General features: G+C 33.8%; 2 protein-coding genes across 7 annotated transcripts in view; one reads left to right on the forward strand and one right to left on the reverse strand.

The window, feature by feature from the left end:
• Positions 1-15,434, reverse strand: part of ADGRB3 (adhesion G protein-coupled receptor B3) — a 654,835-nt gene that overhangs the window by 430,717 nt on the left and 208,684 nt on the right. The window lies entirely within an intron of this gene.
• Positions 4,537-5,178, forward strand: LOC120594797 (CXXC motif containing zinc binding protein-like). Its single transcript, XM_039852894.1, has 3 exons — positions 4,537-4,615; positions 4,671-4,841; positions 4,990-5,178. Exons 1-3 carry the CDS (start codon positions 4,537-4,539, stop codon positions 5,061-5,063), a joined length of 324 nt encoding a protein of 107 aa, XP_039708828.1. The 3' UTR covers positions 5,064-5,178.

Raw genomic sequence — 15,434 nt, forward strand, 5'->3', positions numbered from 1 at the left:
ATTTATATCTACATATAAATTTAATATTATTTATATATAACTAAATTTATAAAATATATATGTAGATATAAAGAAATATGGAAATTGTACTTCATAATTCTGGGTTAATCTGCAAATGCTAATGACAAGTTCCATGCTCCATGACAAGGTCATTGCTGCTCATTTAGATATCAGGAATAGTTATTTGATATCAGCCTAGAGCAACAAACAGCATATAGTCTAAAATATGGATATCATATACAACTGATTCCATCAGGTGCCACTATATATGGTCGCAGTTTTGAGGTAATTAGCCATCAATAAAAATCTAGGAACCGGATGTGGATCTAACTTCTGGAAGACTTATTGTTCTAAGATGCTACTTGTTATTGTTATTGTTATTATAATTTAAATCATGGAAATCAAGATGCTGAGCTAAATTGAATTCTCAATTTCAATATTTGGATAAACAAAACAACATTAATTTATTTAGCCTATATATTTCATTAGTCACAAGTTAAAACATTTTTGTTAAAATTTATACACAAATTATATTGTTATCCCACTATTCTATCTATTCTAACTGATTTATCTTTCCCCTGACATCTACCTCAACCAGCCTTAATCTTTCAGTCATTTCTAACATTAAAAAAAGAAAATGGGGTGTCTGAAAGCATATACAGTAATGAACATAAATTTTATGTTTCGTACTTTCTATTCATTTGGGCCAGTTAATGAATTTGATGTTATCTGTGAAACAATAATTCAATAAGAAAATGAAGATGTAATGTAGGTCCCAAATAATCCTCGGACATGTTAGTCCTGAGATGTCATAAGTGCTCCTTTCAGGCCATTCAAATTCTCCCAGTTTTTCAAGATCCCAAAAGAACTCCCTGACCACTGAGGGCCTCTGACCAATCACTTGCTGCTCATTGATTAAATAATTACACATGACTTGCTTATTATAGTTCCTCTATTATTGTTCTGAATTGTTATTTAAATGTTTATGATTAACTTTTCATGTATTTGTGCATTTTCTACCCAATGAGATTATAGACTATCTGAGATTGGGCACTGTGTTTTAAATCTGTGATTTTCAAGTTGTGAGATGAGTACTCCTAAAAAGATACATGAAGCCTTTTAAGAAACATTTTCAGATGTTCAAAGTCCATGTGTACTCTTGCCTGATATTATCTCCTTGAGAATCCAGCCTTTTTAAAAAGGTAAGTCTTTATAAAACAAATGAAAACAAACCCAAACTTCTCACCCACCCAAAATCTCATCTGTTATACATTGTACATATCTCCCTTCCATACATACCCCTCTCTGTGTCACTTTCAAATTGTCACTGTATTTAAAATAAAAGCCCTTCTCTGGCCTCAGCCTTCCCATGATGTACTTTCTTCCTTCTCACTCCAACCTCATCTCAGATCACATCCTGGACCCCTGGGTGATTTCATACCTCAGGGCTTTTCTATGGACTCTTTCTTCTGTCTGGAATACTGATCCTGATTCACTCTTCACCTGGCTGCTGCTTTCTCACTCCTCAGGTTTCAGTTTAAGCTCTTATTCTGTCATAGAGACAAGTCTCGACTCTCAATCCAATTTAGTTTCGTCCTATTATTGCCTCCCCTGACACTTCCATGACATCTTTGCAAAACTTATCACAATTTCTACTTGGCTACTTATTTGCATGATAACGTAATGTTTGTTTCCTCCTAGACCCTGAGCCCCACAGTGCTGGAACTGTATCTGTTTTGTCCACTGCTTTAACTCTGTGACTAGCAAGGTGCCTGGCATGAAGGAAGAACTCAGAAAGTATTTGTTGAGTAAGTGAAAGAGTATAGCAAAATCTATATTTATTCTAAAAAGTAATTCTATTTAAGACTTACATAAACTTTGAAGACCGTGGAAATTAAAGTAGTGATCTCACTGAACAGATGGAGGGGTAGCTTGAGCCCCACATTTAGTGAGGAAAAAAGCAGGGACTAAAAATTAAGCACTTTGAGTTCCAGTCACATTTTCTTTAATTCTGCCATTCTTATTCAGAATAGATCATTAAGCAAATATCCATTGACAGAACACCAATACAAGCAGTATGCTTATCTTGTTTGAGTTCGAGCCTCATTAATTCTAATTTAATTAAATAAATGAGATGTCTACAGTTTTAAAGCCATCTTTCCTCAGTATTTCCATCTGTATACTATGATGGTTCTTCAGAAAAGCAACTTAGTAAGTATATCAGAAAAACAGATTATAAAATCTCTAATTTCTTTAACTTTAATAATTTTAAAAGAGGTTTGATCTTCCTTTTAATTATCTTCCTTAAAAAAGATAAAAATTATAACATGGTAAATTAAGAATTACTGATAATAAAATACTTAAGAAAATTAATTCCTCTTGTGTGCCTTTCTATATGAGCAGTTTCATAGATTACCTCAGAAAGACAAATTTGAGAGCTTCAAGTCAAGACAGTGAAGTAGAAAAATGCTATGCTCATCTCCTTCCATGACTACATTAAAATTACAACTAAACTACAGAACAATCATCACTGAGACTCTCCTAAGGTCTAACTGAATGGAAGTCCTAAAACTAAGGACATACAAAAGAATCCATCTTGACACTGGCAAGAGGGGTGGAGATTCAGAATGGGCGGGCTCCACACCATGTGGCAATTAAAAATTGGAAGGGCAATCTCAGCTGCAGAGATCCCCCTTGAGGAGTGATGGATCTCTGCCCTAAACCAGGCTTCCCAGCCCGGGGTTCCAGTGCTGAGAAGAGAAGTCCCCATAACCTCTGGCTGTGAGAACCAGCAAAGATTGTGGCCGAGTGAGATGGAGGGCTGGGGGAGTTGCAGACATTTCTATTAAAGGGTGTATGCCCAGACTTACTCACTGATAGACTCACTCACTCTGAGCTCCAGTAGTGGAGCAACAGCTTGATAGGCACCAGGAATATATGGAGAGGAACTAAATTGTCTGGTTTCAAGGCCAGGGCTGGAGGGGCAGCTTTCTCCCAGACAGAAGTGCTGGCAGAGGTCACTCTTCCTTTGTTGAGCCCTTCCCCAATCCAGTGTACAAATGAAGCAGGGCGCCATATCTGAGTCTCCATCGACCTGCCTAACATTATTTACCAAGTCCTGGTGATTCCCTGAGACCCCACCCCAGCCAATTGGCAGGTCCATCCAAGCCACTTCCAGTGGCTTTTCCAGACACCAGAGCACCACCCAACCACCTCCACAATGACACGCCCAAAGGGCAGACTGGGCAAGCACTAGAGCCCTGCTAAAGCAAATGCTGTTCCACATGGTCATTCCCTGCACAATAGCTCCTCCACTGCAGTCACAGATAGTTCTCATGATTAATCAGCCCAAGGGTCAAACTCTCCCATTGACACGATAACAGCAATCAAGGCTCAATTACAACAGGAAAGTACATACAACTCACACAAGGGACACACCTAAAGTATCTGGCCCAAGTGACCAGGGAGACTAAGCCACTGGACCCCACAGAACGAATACTACATAAGACTGGAAGATGTAGCAGATCCTCCTAAATCACAGAAACAAAAACAGAAAGATAGCTAAAATGGAGAGACAAAGAAACATGGCCCAAATGAAAGAACAGAACAAAGTTCCAGAAGAACTTAAAAAAAAAAAATGGGGACAAGCAATCTACCAGATACAGAATTCAAAACACTAGTTATAAGGATGCTCAATGATCTCAGTGAGAACTTCAATGAAGAGATAAAATCATAAAAATGGAGATAGAAAACAAAAAAGAACCAGTCAGAAATGAAAAATATAACAAATGAAATGAAGAATACATTAGAGGGAATCAACAGATTAGATGAAGCAGAGGATCAAATCAGCAGTTTGGAAAAGAAGGTAACTGAAAACACCCAAGCAGAATAGCAAAAAGAAAAAAAAAATCCAAAAAAATTGAGGACAGATTAAGGAACCTCAGGGACAACATCAAGTGTTCTAACATTCATATCATCAGAGTATCAGAAGGAGAAGAGAAAGAGCAAGGAATTGAAAACCGATTTCAAGAAATAATAACAAAAAACTTCCCTAATCTGGCAAAGGAAATAGACATATAAGCCTAGGAAGCGTATAGCGTCCCAAAGAAAATGAACCCAAACAGGCCCACACCAAGACACATCATAATTAAAATGCCAAATGTTAAAGACAAGAGAGAATCTTAAAAGTAGCAAGAGAAAAGCAATTAGTTACCTGATTTCTCAACAGGAACTTTGCAGGCCAGAAAATATTGGTATGAAATATTCACACTGATGAAAAGCAAGGACCTAAACCAAAATTATTCTAGAATTGAAGCTAGCAAAACTATTATTTAGAACTGAAAGGGAGCTAAATAGCTTCCCAGACAAGAAAAAGCTAAAGGAGTTCATCATCTCCAAACCAGTATTACAAGAAATACTAAGGAGACTTCTTTAAGAAGAAGAAGGAAAAAGATATCTAAAATATAAGAGCCACCACAGTCAGTGCTGTGCTGAGCCAGGCCCCTATGGGGAAAAGTCACACTGCAGCTCATAGCCATGCTGGAGAACATCACTAACCTACAGCCTATGAGGGAGGGCTTCCGGTGGTGCTTAAAGATGAAATGTGGCAGCTGCGGTGAGATTTCAGAGAAGTGGCAATATATTCGACTGATGGACAATGTGGCACTAAGGGAGGTCCTGGCAATGCCTCCATGTCCAGAAGTGCAAGCTGTGCACAAAGGAAAACTCCATCAAGATTCCAAGCAGTACCATCAAAGATTACAATGCTAAAGACAATGAGAAGTTCAAGATGATAGTAGATTTTGAATGTCAGAGCCCTGAACCAGTTGATTTCCTGCCCCATATGAGGAAAGGACTTCAGAGATTTTGCAACTTGCCCAGAATTAGTAAGCCATGAAACTGAAATTTGAACCTAGGTCTATCTGACTCCAGAGCCAATGCTCACTCTACTTTATTGGTGCAGCATTTTTACCTCACAACAAGCCTGTGAGGCTGGGATTGCTGCTGAGTGTATGGAATTGGGGACAATCTTTAGTGACATTAATCTGCAGGGGAAGGACTAGACTGACTATGACAAAAAGGCTCAGGAGTCTATGGGAATCTATGAGGTCACCTACCAGTTTCTGAAGGGCTGACCTTTCTTCCTGCATGCTTGCTTCTAAGAACTTGAGAACAGACAACATGGCCAAAGCAGCAGAGCCTACTCATCCCTGACAGCTGTCCAAGCCCTCACAGTCTACATGCTAGGCTCTGTCACAGCTTCTCAAGCCCCACCAATATAGCATTTGAGTTATAAAAAGAATGTATATATACACACACACACATACATACACACGCACATATGAATAGTAAAATGGCAATAACTACATATCTATCAATAATTACTTAAATGTAAATGGATTAAATGTTCCAACTGAAAGACATAGGATGGCTGTATGGATAAGAAAACAAGACTCTAACATATACTGCCTACAACAGACTCACTTTACATCAAAAGACACACACAGACTGAAAGTAAATGGGTAGAAAAAGATAATTCATGAAAGTAGAAATAAAAAAAAAAGCTGGGGTATCAATTTTTATACCAGACAAAATAGACTTTAAAACAAAAGCTATAACAAGGGACAAAGAAGGGCCCAGAAACCTCACTTTTGGATATTTATCCAGAGATACCCAAAACACCACTTCAAAGGACATGTGCATCCATATGTTCATTGCGGCATTATTTACAATAGCCAAGATATGGAGAAAACCTGGGTGTCCATCAATGGATGAGTGAAGATAGAAAAGGTGGTACATATATACAGTGGAACATTACTCAGTCATAAAAAAGAATGAAATCTTGTCATCTGCAATAACATGGATGGACCTAGAGGATATTGTGCTGAGTAGAGTAAGTCAAATAGAGAAAGACAAATGCCATGTGATTTCACTTACATGTGAAGTCTAAAGAACAAAAATGAACGAACAAAACAGAAACACACTTGTAGATACAGAGAACATTTTCATGGTTGCCAGATGGGTAGGGGGTTGGTAGGACGGGTGAAAAAGGAGAAGGAATAAAGAAGTACAAATTGATGTTTACATAATATTTATAGGGATGTAAAACTGTAGCATAAGGAATACAGTCAATGATATTGTAATAACTGTGTGGTGTCAGATGGTACTAGATTTATTGGGGTGATCATAAGTCATATAAATGTCTAAACACTATGTTGTACACTTAAAACTAATGTAATATTATGTCAATTATAATTGAAAATAAAAAAATTATTTAAAAAATAAAATAAAATTATATAACGTAATTTTTAAAAAGTACAAATTTGTAGTTACAAAATAATCATGAGGATGTAAAATACAGCATTTGGAATATAGTCAATAATATTGTAATAACTATGCATTGTGTCATCTGGATACAAAATTTATCAGGGTGATCACTTCGTATGGTGTATTAATGTCTAATCACTATGTTGTACTTCTGAAACTAATATGATATTGTATGTAAACTGTAATTGAAAAAATATTATAAAAAGACAAATTTACCATTATGAACATTTTCTTGCTCTGTAGGATAGTTTCTCACATCTGACTTATAAAATCAGTAATAGAAGTGGCAGCTAATGAGATTCGGCACTTACCAAATTGGTCTTCCAGGGAAATAAACATTAGGGACCTCTTTAGTGTCACATTTCAAAAATTCTTTTTTAGGTGTTATATAAACTTGTTTATACTAAAAGCAGAGAAGAGGAGAAACTATATTAGCATAGGTAATGCCAGAAATAATCTGTATAAACTACCATTGCTGAGGTTTTGTAAGTCACAAGATAAGGGAGAAGTCTATGAGCGACTAAGAAGAGAGTAGGCCCATCCAGAGTAAATTTTAATTTAGAGGGAGAATTACATAGACTATGATCACAGAATAGAGTGAAATGATGCTATGAGAACAAAGCATATAATTCTTTTAAGACCTTTAAAATAATATTTTTCAAAAATCACAACATAGCCTTACCATTCCACTGTATGTTTAGCACAATAAATGGAAATCTGCAGCACCTGGGTTTAGTATCCTGTGGTTTAAGTATAATAACTATTATACTGTGGTTTAAAGTATAATAACTATTATTTGTATGCAAACTACATTCATTACCAATATTGAATCACTACTTCAAAAGATTTTTTGAAATATCTCGAGATTCTGCAATCTAAATATATTTTTTCTTTGTGGTAATAGAGCAATTACTGATAATATCCATGATTTTCTGTGGAAATAAGATCCACATTATGTCCCAGGTTTAGAAAAAGCATTAGAGGAATATTTATGAAATTAATGGGAATGTAACATTTCTAAGTCAAAGTCAAATAACCTTCAAGAGAACATTAAATATTGCTATTGGGTCTAGTTTACCAACACCTCAAAGGATACAATAATGTACAAAAAAGAATTCATATATTTCACACAAGCAATTAGGAATGGATTATTATAATCACAGATCTGTGTACAGAAAATCTAGACGTAACTCTCCTAATAATAAAAACTACAATTATGATAATACTAAAATATACATCAAATATTTTGTTAAATCCAGTATGGAACTGATGAATATGATAATCATTTTTACTATTTTAAATGGAAAGACAAACATAAAGGAAACAAAACCATATTTTTTTCATTTATTGAAAAAGCTAATTAAATCTAGCTATTAAAAGAGATCTACCTTCTCAAACACTAATCAAAATGTTCCAAAGTAAACTCTAATCTGATATCTGAAACTAAATTCCCATAACCATTTCTTCATGACTGACTCTTTTTGGCCCCTGTAATGTTGCCTTAATAATAGGATTTGTGTCATGACATACCCTAATGCCTACACATACTAAATGGAAAGCAACATGAAGAGAAGAAATATGTCTTAGTCATCTTTGTGTTGCATAGAATAGCACCTTGCACATCTATACTCACTCTGGAAATATATACTGAACTGAACATAGTTCACCCAGTGAACATACACTAAGTACCTACTATGTGCCAGCATTGTGCCAAGCATTAAACAAAGCAAATGCTATCCTCTCTCTCATGGAGATAGATGCTTGAAAGCTTGATTGCCATAAATAATATAAGCTAAGTGCTCTGATACTTGAAAAGAGGCTTCCATGGAATGTTGGAAGTGCACCATTAGGCAGTCAAGGAAGCTTTTCTGCAGGAAGACATTTATGCAAAGTGAGCCCTAACAAATGAGAAAGATCTAGGCAGGTAAAGCCGGGGTGCTTCGTAAAAATATCACAATGTATTAGTAGAACTAAAAGAAATGCAAAGTAATAAGAAATGAGCATGGAGAGGAAAAGATCTCAGATAAGGCTGGAAGAATGTTACTGGATAAAATCATACTGTCTTGTAGCACATACTAAGAAATCTGTCCTAAGAACAAGGGGGCAGATATTGAAGACTGAAAAGTAGAAGATGGACATAATAAGTAGGTTGGCTTTTAAGAGAGATAACCCTGTAACATAAAGAAAAGATGGTATTGAGGAAAGATTTGTGTTTTATCAGTCACAAAATTGTGGATTTGACACTAAATATGTAAAAAAAAAAATCAACATATACTTTTAAATTCTTTTTAAATGACTGTAGGAAAAATGGTAGTTTAAAAACTGATGCTATAGCAGTTGTTAATCTACTTGCCCCAGCTCCATTAACCATGCAATGGAGTGTCATCCTATTAGTCCTCCTAGTGCATGGCGCTTCCCTGGTGAAAAGAGAAATATTGTTTCTGCTCATATTTTCCAACCAACAAAAGTCCAATTAAAAAAGAACACATAGGTATCTTTTTTTTTTTTTACCTACTTTTTATGTCTTACGAAATTGATGCAGATAATGTTGAACTTTCGATTAACTTTATATTCCTTGGTCTTTTTAAGGTAAGAATTATATTTTTATGATAAAAGTAAAATATCAATAACAGGACCTAGAATATTATAGGCAACAAATATTTGTAGAATATATGAATGAATTATATTAATTTTTCGGGGGGAGGAGGGATGATGGCTCTTTTGATTTTCTTTTTCCTGGAAGGTTTTGGGGAAAATTTCCCTACCCTGCATTTAAATTGCAAAGCCTCCTCCGGTGCCTTCTTTAAATGTCTTCCTTATAGTTACAAGCCCTTTGGAGAATATTAAGTTAGTATTTATTTATATTGTACTATGAATTAGGAGAGCTTCATGGTTGCCTCCAGATCCATAGGATACATAGCAAGTTTGAAAGGAACAGCGGTTTGTGAGATGGAGAAGAGATGCTTCAGGGAGGTAGGGCAGCAAAAAAGGAACAGAATGTGATAGAAGCTTTCACACTGTAAGAATTTTTACACTTAAAGAAAAAAAATTTGACTTATCCATCCTTTGTTAAAATGATAAAATTATGTAATTCTATAGGAAACAGGACGTTGTTCATGTGGAACAGATGACACTGGCCATTTTTGACAGTACAACTTATTGCCATTTCTGGTTTTAGCTGCAGGAGTTATCAGATGGGACAGGCTGTCTTTCTGATTCCATATCACAGGATGTTGAGCTATCATGCAGTATACCATAATATTCTCCCTTGTCCCAATGCCCTGGCTGTACTAAATTGTAAGTCAAAAGTGAGGATATTTTGCATAACAAAACTTCTGATAATATAACAATATCCCCTAAATTTGGAAATCTCTCCACTTTATACAGTTCCAAGCAGTCTGATTAAACCTAGTATTATTATAAAGGTGTTATGAAACAAACAGTCCCATTTTTTCAAAATTGGTCTGCATCTCACAATTTGTTAGGCTGTCATGTAAACAAGCTTTGAATACAACTGACCTAGGTCGAAGTGCCAGTGGACAAAGTGAAAAGCCTCCATATCTACTTTGGCTCATTAGGCCAGAATTTTATTGAACATAAATATCAACCCATGTCCTGAAATGACTTGGATGGTGCATGAGCTAAAATTTGTGTCAAGGCTTGATTGCAGTTTGAACTCGGAGAAGATGTACATTGAAGTATTTATCAGTTCTTTCATTCTGCTATTATTTTTCAGAACATATATACATAAAGGATTTCAGAAAACCAAAAGTTTTTTTTTAACGCAAGGCTCTTAAAATTTGGAAATAGGAGATTCATGGAAATTAAAATATCTTAATGACAAGGAAGCAAGTAACTGTATGACTAGGTCATTGAGAAAGAGGAACATCTACCCAATTGTGTTCACAAATACATTCTCTCCTTCCTTCACTACCTCCCTTCCTCTCTCACACTCTTTTGCCCCAGCTGCCACCTTTAATCTTAACTTCATTCTAAACAAGTTAATTACAAGAAGAAAACTAAGGGATTTAGTATAGGTGTGTCTAAAAAAAGTCCTGATAGATTTATACTTTATCCCATTTCTCATTTGCCCAGAGAATGCTCACCAGCAGCACCTGCAGCTGCAGTATTTACTCTGAGATAACTCACAGATTACAGACTTAATCTTACCCCCAAATTTTGCTATGGAATATCTTGCTTTTATTATTATTGTTGCATCACTCTAGTATATCAATAGTCTTTGGACACAAATGACATCATTCTATTTATAGCATTCTGTTTTTAGTAGTGATATTTCCATTTACAAAATACAGTAATTCTCAATGACTGAAAATGTCAAATCCTAGAAAACGTAGCATTCCTACATGTGATGTTAACATCGCTCTCAAATAGCTGTTAGCCTAAGATTCATTTGATGAATCCGATTCATGTATACATTTCTGTTACATTAGGATTAGAGAAAAGTTCTGTTTAGAAATAACTCCTAGAACAGTTTTTACATTTTATTTTCACATTGAAAACCAGTCAGATTTGCTTCAGCTTCAAAGAGAGTATTTATGTAAAATTAAATTAACGTTGGCAGCTGGCTGCATTTTTTTCCTAAACAGGATATGGGTTAAAGAATATACTGAATCCTAATTTTAATCTGTTCTTAAATAAATACATAAATATATAAACGTTTAGTTTTTCTGTCACTAAAACCTCTAGACAATAAGCCTGATAATTTTAATAATCTTTATCACAAAACTTATTTTTATCATGACCATGAATTAAGTGAAAATGCTCAATGTGTGAGGTTCTATGCTGAAATCACTTTTCATTTAGTCTTTATAAAAGTCAGTGTATTACTAGATCCATGTCTTGCTGAATAGAAACTGAGTTTTATATCAAACGTTATAGCACTATAATAACTAAAAGTAAAGCAAATCCAGGAAAATTTAAATATACCTTAAATCACCCCAATTTAGAGGATACTTGCCTTTGCCATCACTTCCCTTTATGATTATATTTGCATAGAATTCTTACATGACACATCTTTTAAAATAATCTGAACTATGCCTTTTATTATGCCAATAAATAGTTGATGATTGTTACAAAGTTTTTATCATAAAAGCATTTTAAAAAGATAGAATAACTTTAGAATTTTTAGTAATATAGTTTTATATACAAAAATGTACACTGTAAGTACCACATAGGAAATATAGTTAATAATATTGTAAAAACTATGTATAGTGCCAGGTGGGTACTAGGATAATTGGGAGATGACTTCATAAATTATGTAAATGTCTAACCACTCCACTGTACAATTGAAAATAATATAAAATAATATTGAATGTCAACTATAATTGAAACATAAAAATAAAAAAGGAGAAAATGTGCACTGTATTCTAATCATGTTCGATTTCAGTTAATTGTCTTGCTTCTGTAACTGGCTTTAGTCATCAATATTTGATTTACGTACTGGCTATGTGATCATAATGAGATTTAAGAACAGTTCATCCATCCATCTTATTTTTATTTCTGTCACTCTTCTTTCTCTCTGGTTCTCTAACTTTACAGGTAGTGTGGTAGATATCGATTATTTTAGTTCTCTGGTGTGTGTGTGTGTTCATTCTTCTAGTAAAGATTCTCATATTTCCTCTGGAGAACTGCATTTAGGCCTGCTTTGGTCCATGTGGTTTGGATGAGGCTAATGCTAACTCTGCCCTCTTGAGGAGACCTGGAAATTTTTTGTCTCTCTTGTGAAATAACTCTTAATAAAATCTTTTAAATTCATTAAATGAGAATAAAAAATATTGGAACATTTTCCAATAAAGCACAAAAATCAAAGAAAAAAAGAACAACTATAAAAAGTTACCCTAAAAGATTTTCTTGAATATATTAAAATCTAAATATAGGAAGAGAAAGAAATTTGGAGTTTTTATGTAATGAGGATTCACATAACAACAAGAATTATAGTCATTGTGGAAAAGCTGACATGATCCTCTATAAAAATTAAATACTCAAATTCAACTTAATATCACAGATTCTAGTCACTATTTTATCTCTTAATGAGGTTATTCATGTATGACCTGATCTTCATTAGGTACTTGACTAGGGAAATAAAATTACTTGACCTCAATTTTTGAAAAGGAAAACAAGATGGAGAGATCAGATCAATCGAGTCGTCAATTATCCAACAAAATTTACCTTTTGTAATGACTATCTAGTTAGCAACTAAGATGGACTATTAACCAGAATCTTTGACATAAATTAGTTTTAAACTGTATTTCCCCTTTCATCTCTTACATACATCAATGTAAAATACTTTTTAAATCAATAAATTGTAAGAAGAAAGATGTTTTTTATCTTCAATACTTCAGAAGAAATTTTCAGTTATGTCTAATTAACCAAGATTCATTAAAACTGGGGATATTCTGGGGACAAAATTCCATTAGGAATATTCATTTGGAAGAGCCCCCTGCCTTCAATGAAAATATAAGCAGTGAACAAACATCAGTAAAAAAGATGATGGAATTTTTATTGGAATAAAATAGTCTTATGTAGATAGGAAAGTACTTTTAAATGTTCCAAATTATGAGACTGTGCTACAACTTGATAAGAGATTATCTTTAATCTCAACAAAAAAGTATGATAAATCTTAAATCCTTTCTTTTGAACACATGTATTATTTCCACATTTTTCTAAATAGTGGCCACTTTCAATATACTACTGTTCTCCAATGCTGCTACCTAAAGGTTAAAGTTGGGTACAGCCTATTAATGTCCAGCAACAAAAGGACAGCAACTGAAGATTTATAAAAATCTATCATCTTTTTTACCTGAATATTAATTTATATATTCATTTATCGATCTGAATGTTTCCAAAGAGAAATATAGAAGTAAACCATTAAATCATTAATGAATATTTTATCAATGACCTTAGCAAAAGAAAGTAAAATTAAAAAAAAATCAAGAGTGACTTACATGTGTACCAGAATAATACTAACACTAATAATAAAAATTTAAAACATGTCTTACAAGTCATTTTAGAAATTAAAAGGTTTAAATTATTTATTGGGTGATTAAATATTTAATATTATGATATAGCCAATTTTTTTTCAGTGTACTATGGGCTGGGTACAAACTAATATTTCTAATTTTGAGAAATGGTCAGTAAAAGTCATTCATACAAACTTGTTAAAACAATGAATGAAAAGAAAACTTGGCCATATGCAAAGATACCGAACACACTCAGTCCACAAATATCTTGCAGAAGGCAAATGTCCAGGTCTAATTCAGATAGTTAGCATTACCCAAAGAAAGACAATACTTAAATGTAACTGTTAACCTACCTAATGTTTTCGTAATGGTGCTTTTAGTAACCTATAAGAGGTATACAATACAAAGAGGTATTCTTAAACTTACACAATGTTGCATGTCAACTATATTTAAATTAAGCTGGAAAAAATTATATAAACTTACAATTAAATAAATTATATTAAACGCAAAAGTGAAAAAAATGCATAAGCATTTTTCAGTGTCTACTCATCGTTGCCCATAAAGACTAACAATATCTGGAAAACAGAAGTATTTTGGCCAACAAAAACGTATTCTAGGAAGAGACTGGAGCTAATTCCCTAGAAGAAAAATGAATTATAACTCCATTGACACCATCTAAATTCTTTCGCTATAATTATACATTCACCAAACCTTTTAGTAATAATTTAAATTTCCAGACACTTCCTATGAAGGCATTACCTAATATTGCCTTTCGGAAATCAATAAAATATTGCTTTTATTTTTATATTCTTCTGAGTTAAAATGGGTCTACTAACCAAAGCCTGAACATTTTTTGGTTTCAGCACTCAAGCACTCACAAAGAAGTCTCTGCAGAGCCCACTAAAACACAGTCCTTCACAAAACAGCAGTTCTTTTAGTTGGAAGTTATCTTGTGTATATGTATAATAATCAGTAGACAGAAAGCTCCTTGAAGGCAAGACTGTTTATCTGGATTCATTCAACATCGAAGCTCAATGCCTGGTATAATCAGTGTATATGTATTAATTGAATGAATAAAAGAATTGTTTATCTTTAAAAATTAAGATTAAATAGTTTATTAAATATGAATAGAAATGTTTTGAATATAAAATTTAAAAGTTTGTATGTAAAATAACTGCCACTAAACTTCAATTTAGCTTATGCTTCAGCACTGAAAACATTAATAAATTCATTTTAACATACAGTGTGTGGACGATAACAGCACTTGTAATTTTATTGAGCAAATTGGTATGCATTAATAAGCCTGCTCCTCATTCTTCTCATTTGAATTTTTAAAACATTAAAATTGCCTGTCTCATGAAATATCATCAGAAAAATTTTCACATCTTAACATCAAAATCATTTACTTGAAAAGAGGTGATTTTTGATTTTTAATGTGTTTAAAATAATATCAACATAGTTAATATTTAAAATACATACTCTAACACCTTGGAACCCAGAAGGCATGGGCTCAAATACTACCTTCTTGTAGACATCAGTATGATTTCTTGTAGACTCAGTTTCCTTAATCCTTAAAATGGCAATAATAATACTGTATCCTCATAGAAATGTTGGGTCATCACGAGGACTAAAAATAAAATCTCAGTAAAGGATAGGCAAACATCAGGAAGAGCATCTGGTAACTGAATTGAGTTATCTCTTATAGTTCTAAGCAGCCATGCGCATTTGTTGCTAGATTTGTGATCTTAGAATCATGTCATTAGCTTGGAGAAACCATTTGTTTTATGTGCAATGGCTCACTTTTAAGCTTCCCTTTAACCTTTGCAAATGTTATCAGCTGATTTAGGCAAGTATTGATAAGAATGAAAGCTAAGACTCAATGTTTTTTGTAGACTTTTTCTTTGTAGAAAGAAAAGCATAAGAGAAATCAATCATTTCTTTATAAACTGACACTTGAGGTGGCTTTCATCAAGACTCTGAAGAGAAGCGCCTTTATCTGCACCAGGAGCATTCATCCCAACACAAGTTTTCGCTTATAACATTAGGCATTGTAGAACCAAGCTTACTTTTAGCTTATACTTTTGCTCCATATGTATAATGTTCAGTCATCTTAATTGCTCAGAAATT

Source organism: Pteropus medius, unplaced genomic scaffold (genome assembly GCF_902729225.1).
Source record: "Pteropus medius unplaced genomic scaffold, Ma_sr-lr_union100, whole genome shotgun sequence".
Taxonomy (NCBI): Eukaryota; Metazoa; Chordata; class Mammalia; order Chiroptera; family Pteropodidae; genus Pteropus; species Pteropus medius.

What these genes read in the sequence shown, in the direction of transcription:
- LOC120594797 (XM_039852894.1), top strand. Translation starts at nt 4,537, where the DNA reads ATGCTGGAGAACATCACTAACCTACAGCCTATGAGGGAGGGCTTCCGG. An exon ending in GATGAAATGTGGCAGCTGCG is followed by an intron (nt 4,616 to 4,670) that starts GTGAGATTTCAG and finishes TGTGGCACTAAG; the next exon opens with GGAGGTCCTGGCAATGCCTC. An exon ending in ACCAGTTGATTTCCTGCCCC is followed by an intron (nt 4,842 to 4,989) that starts ATATGAGGAAAG and finishes AACAAGCCTGTG; the next exon opens with AGGCTGGGATTGCTGCTGAG.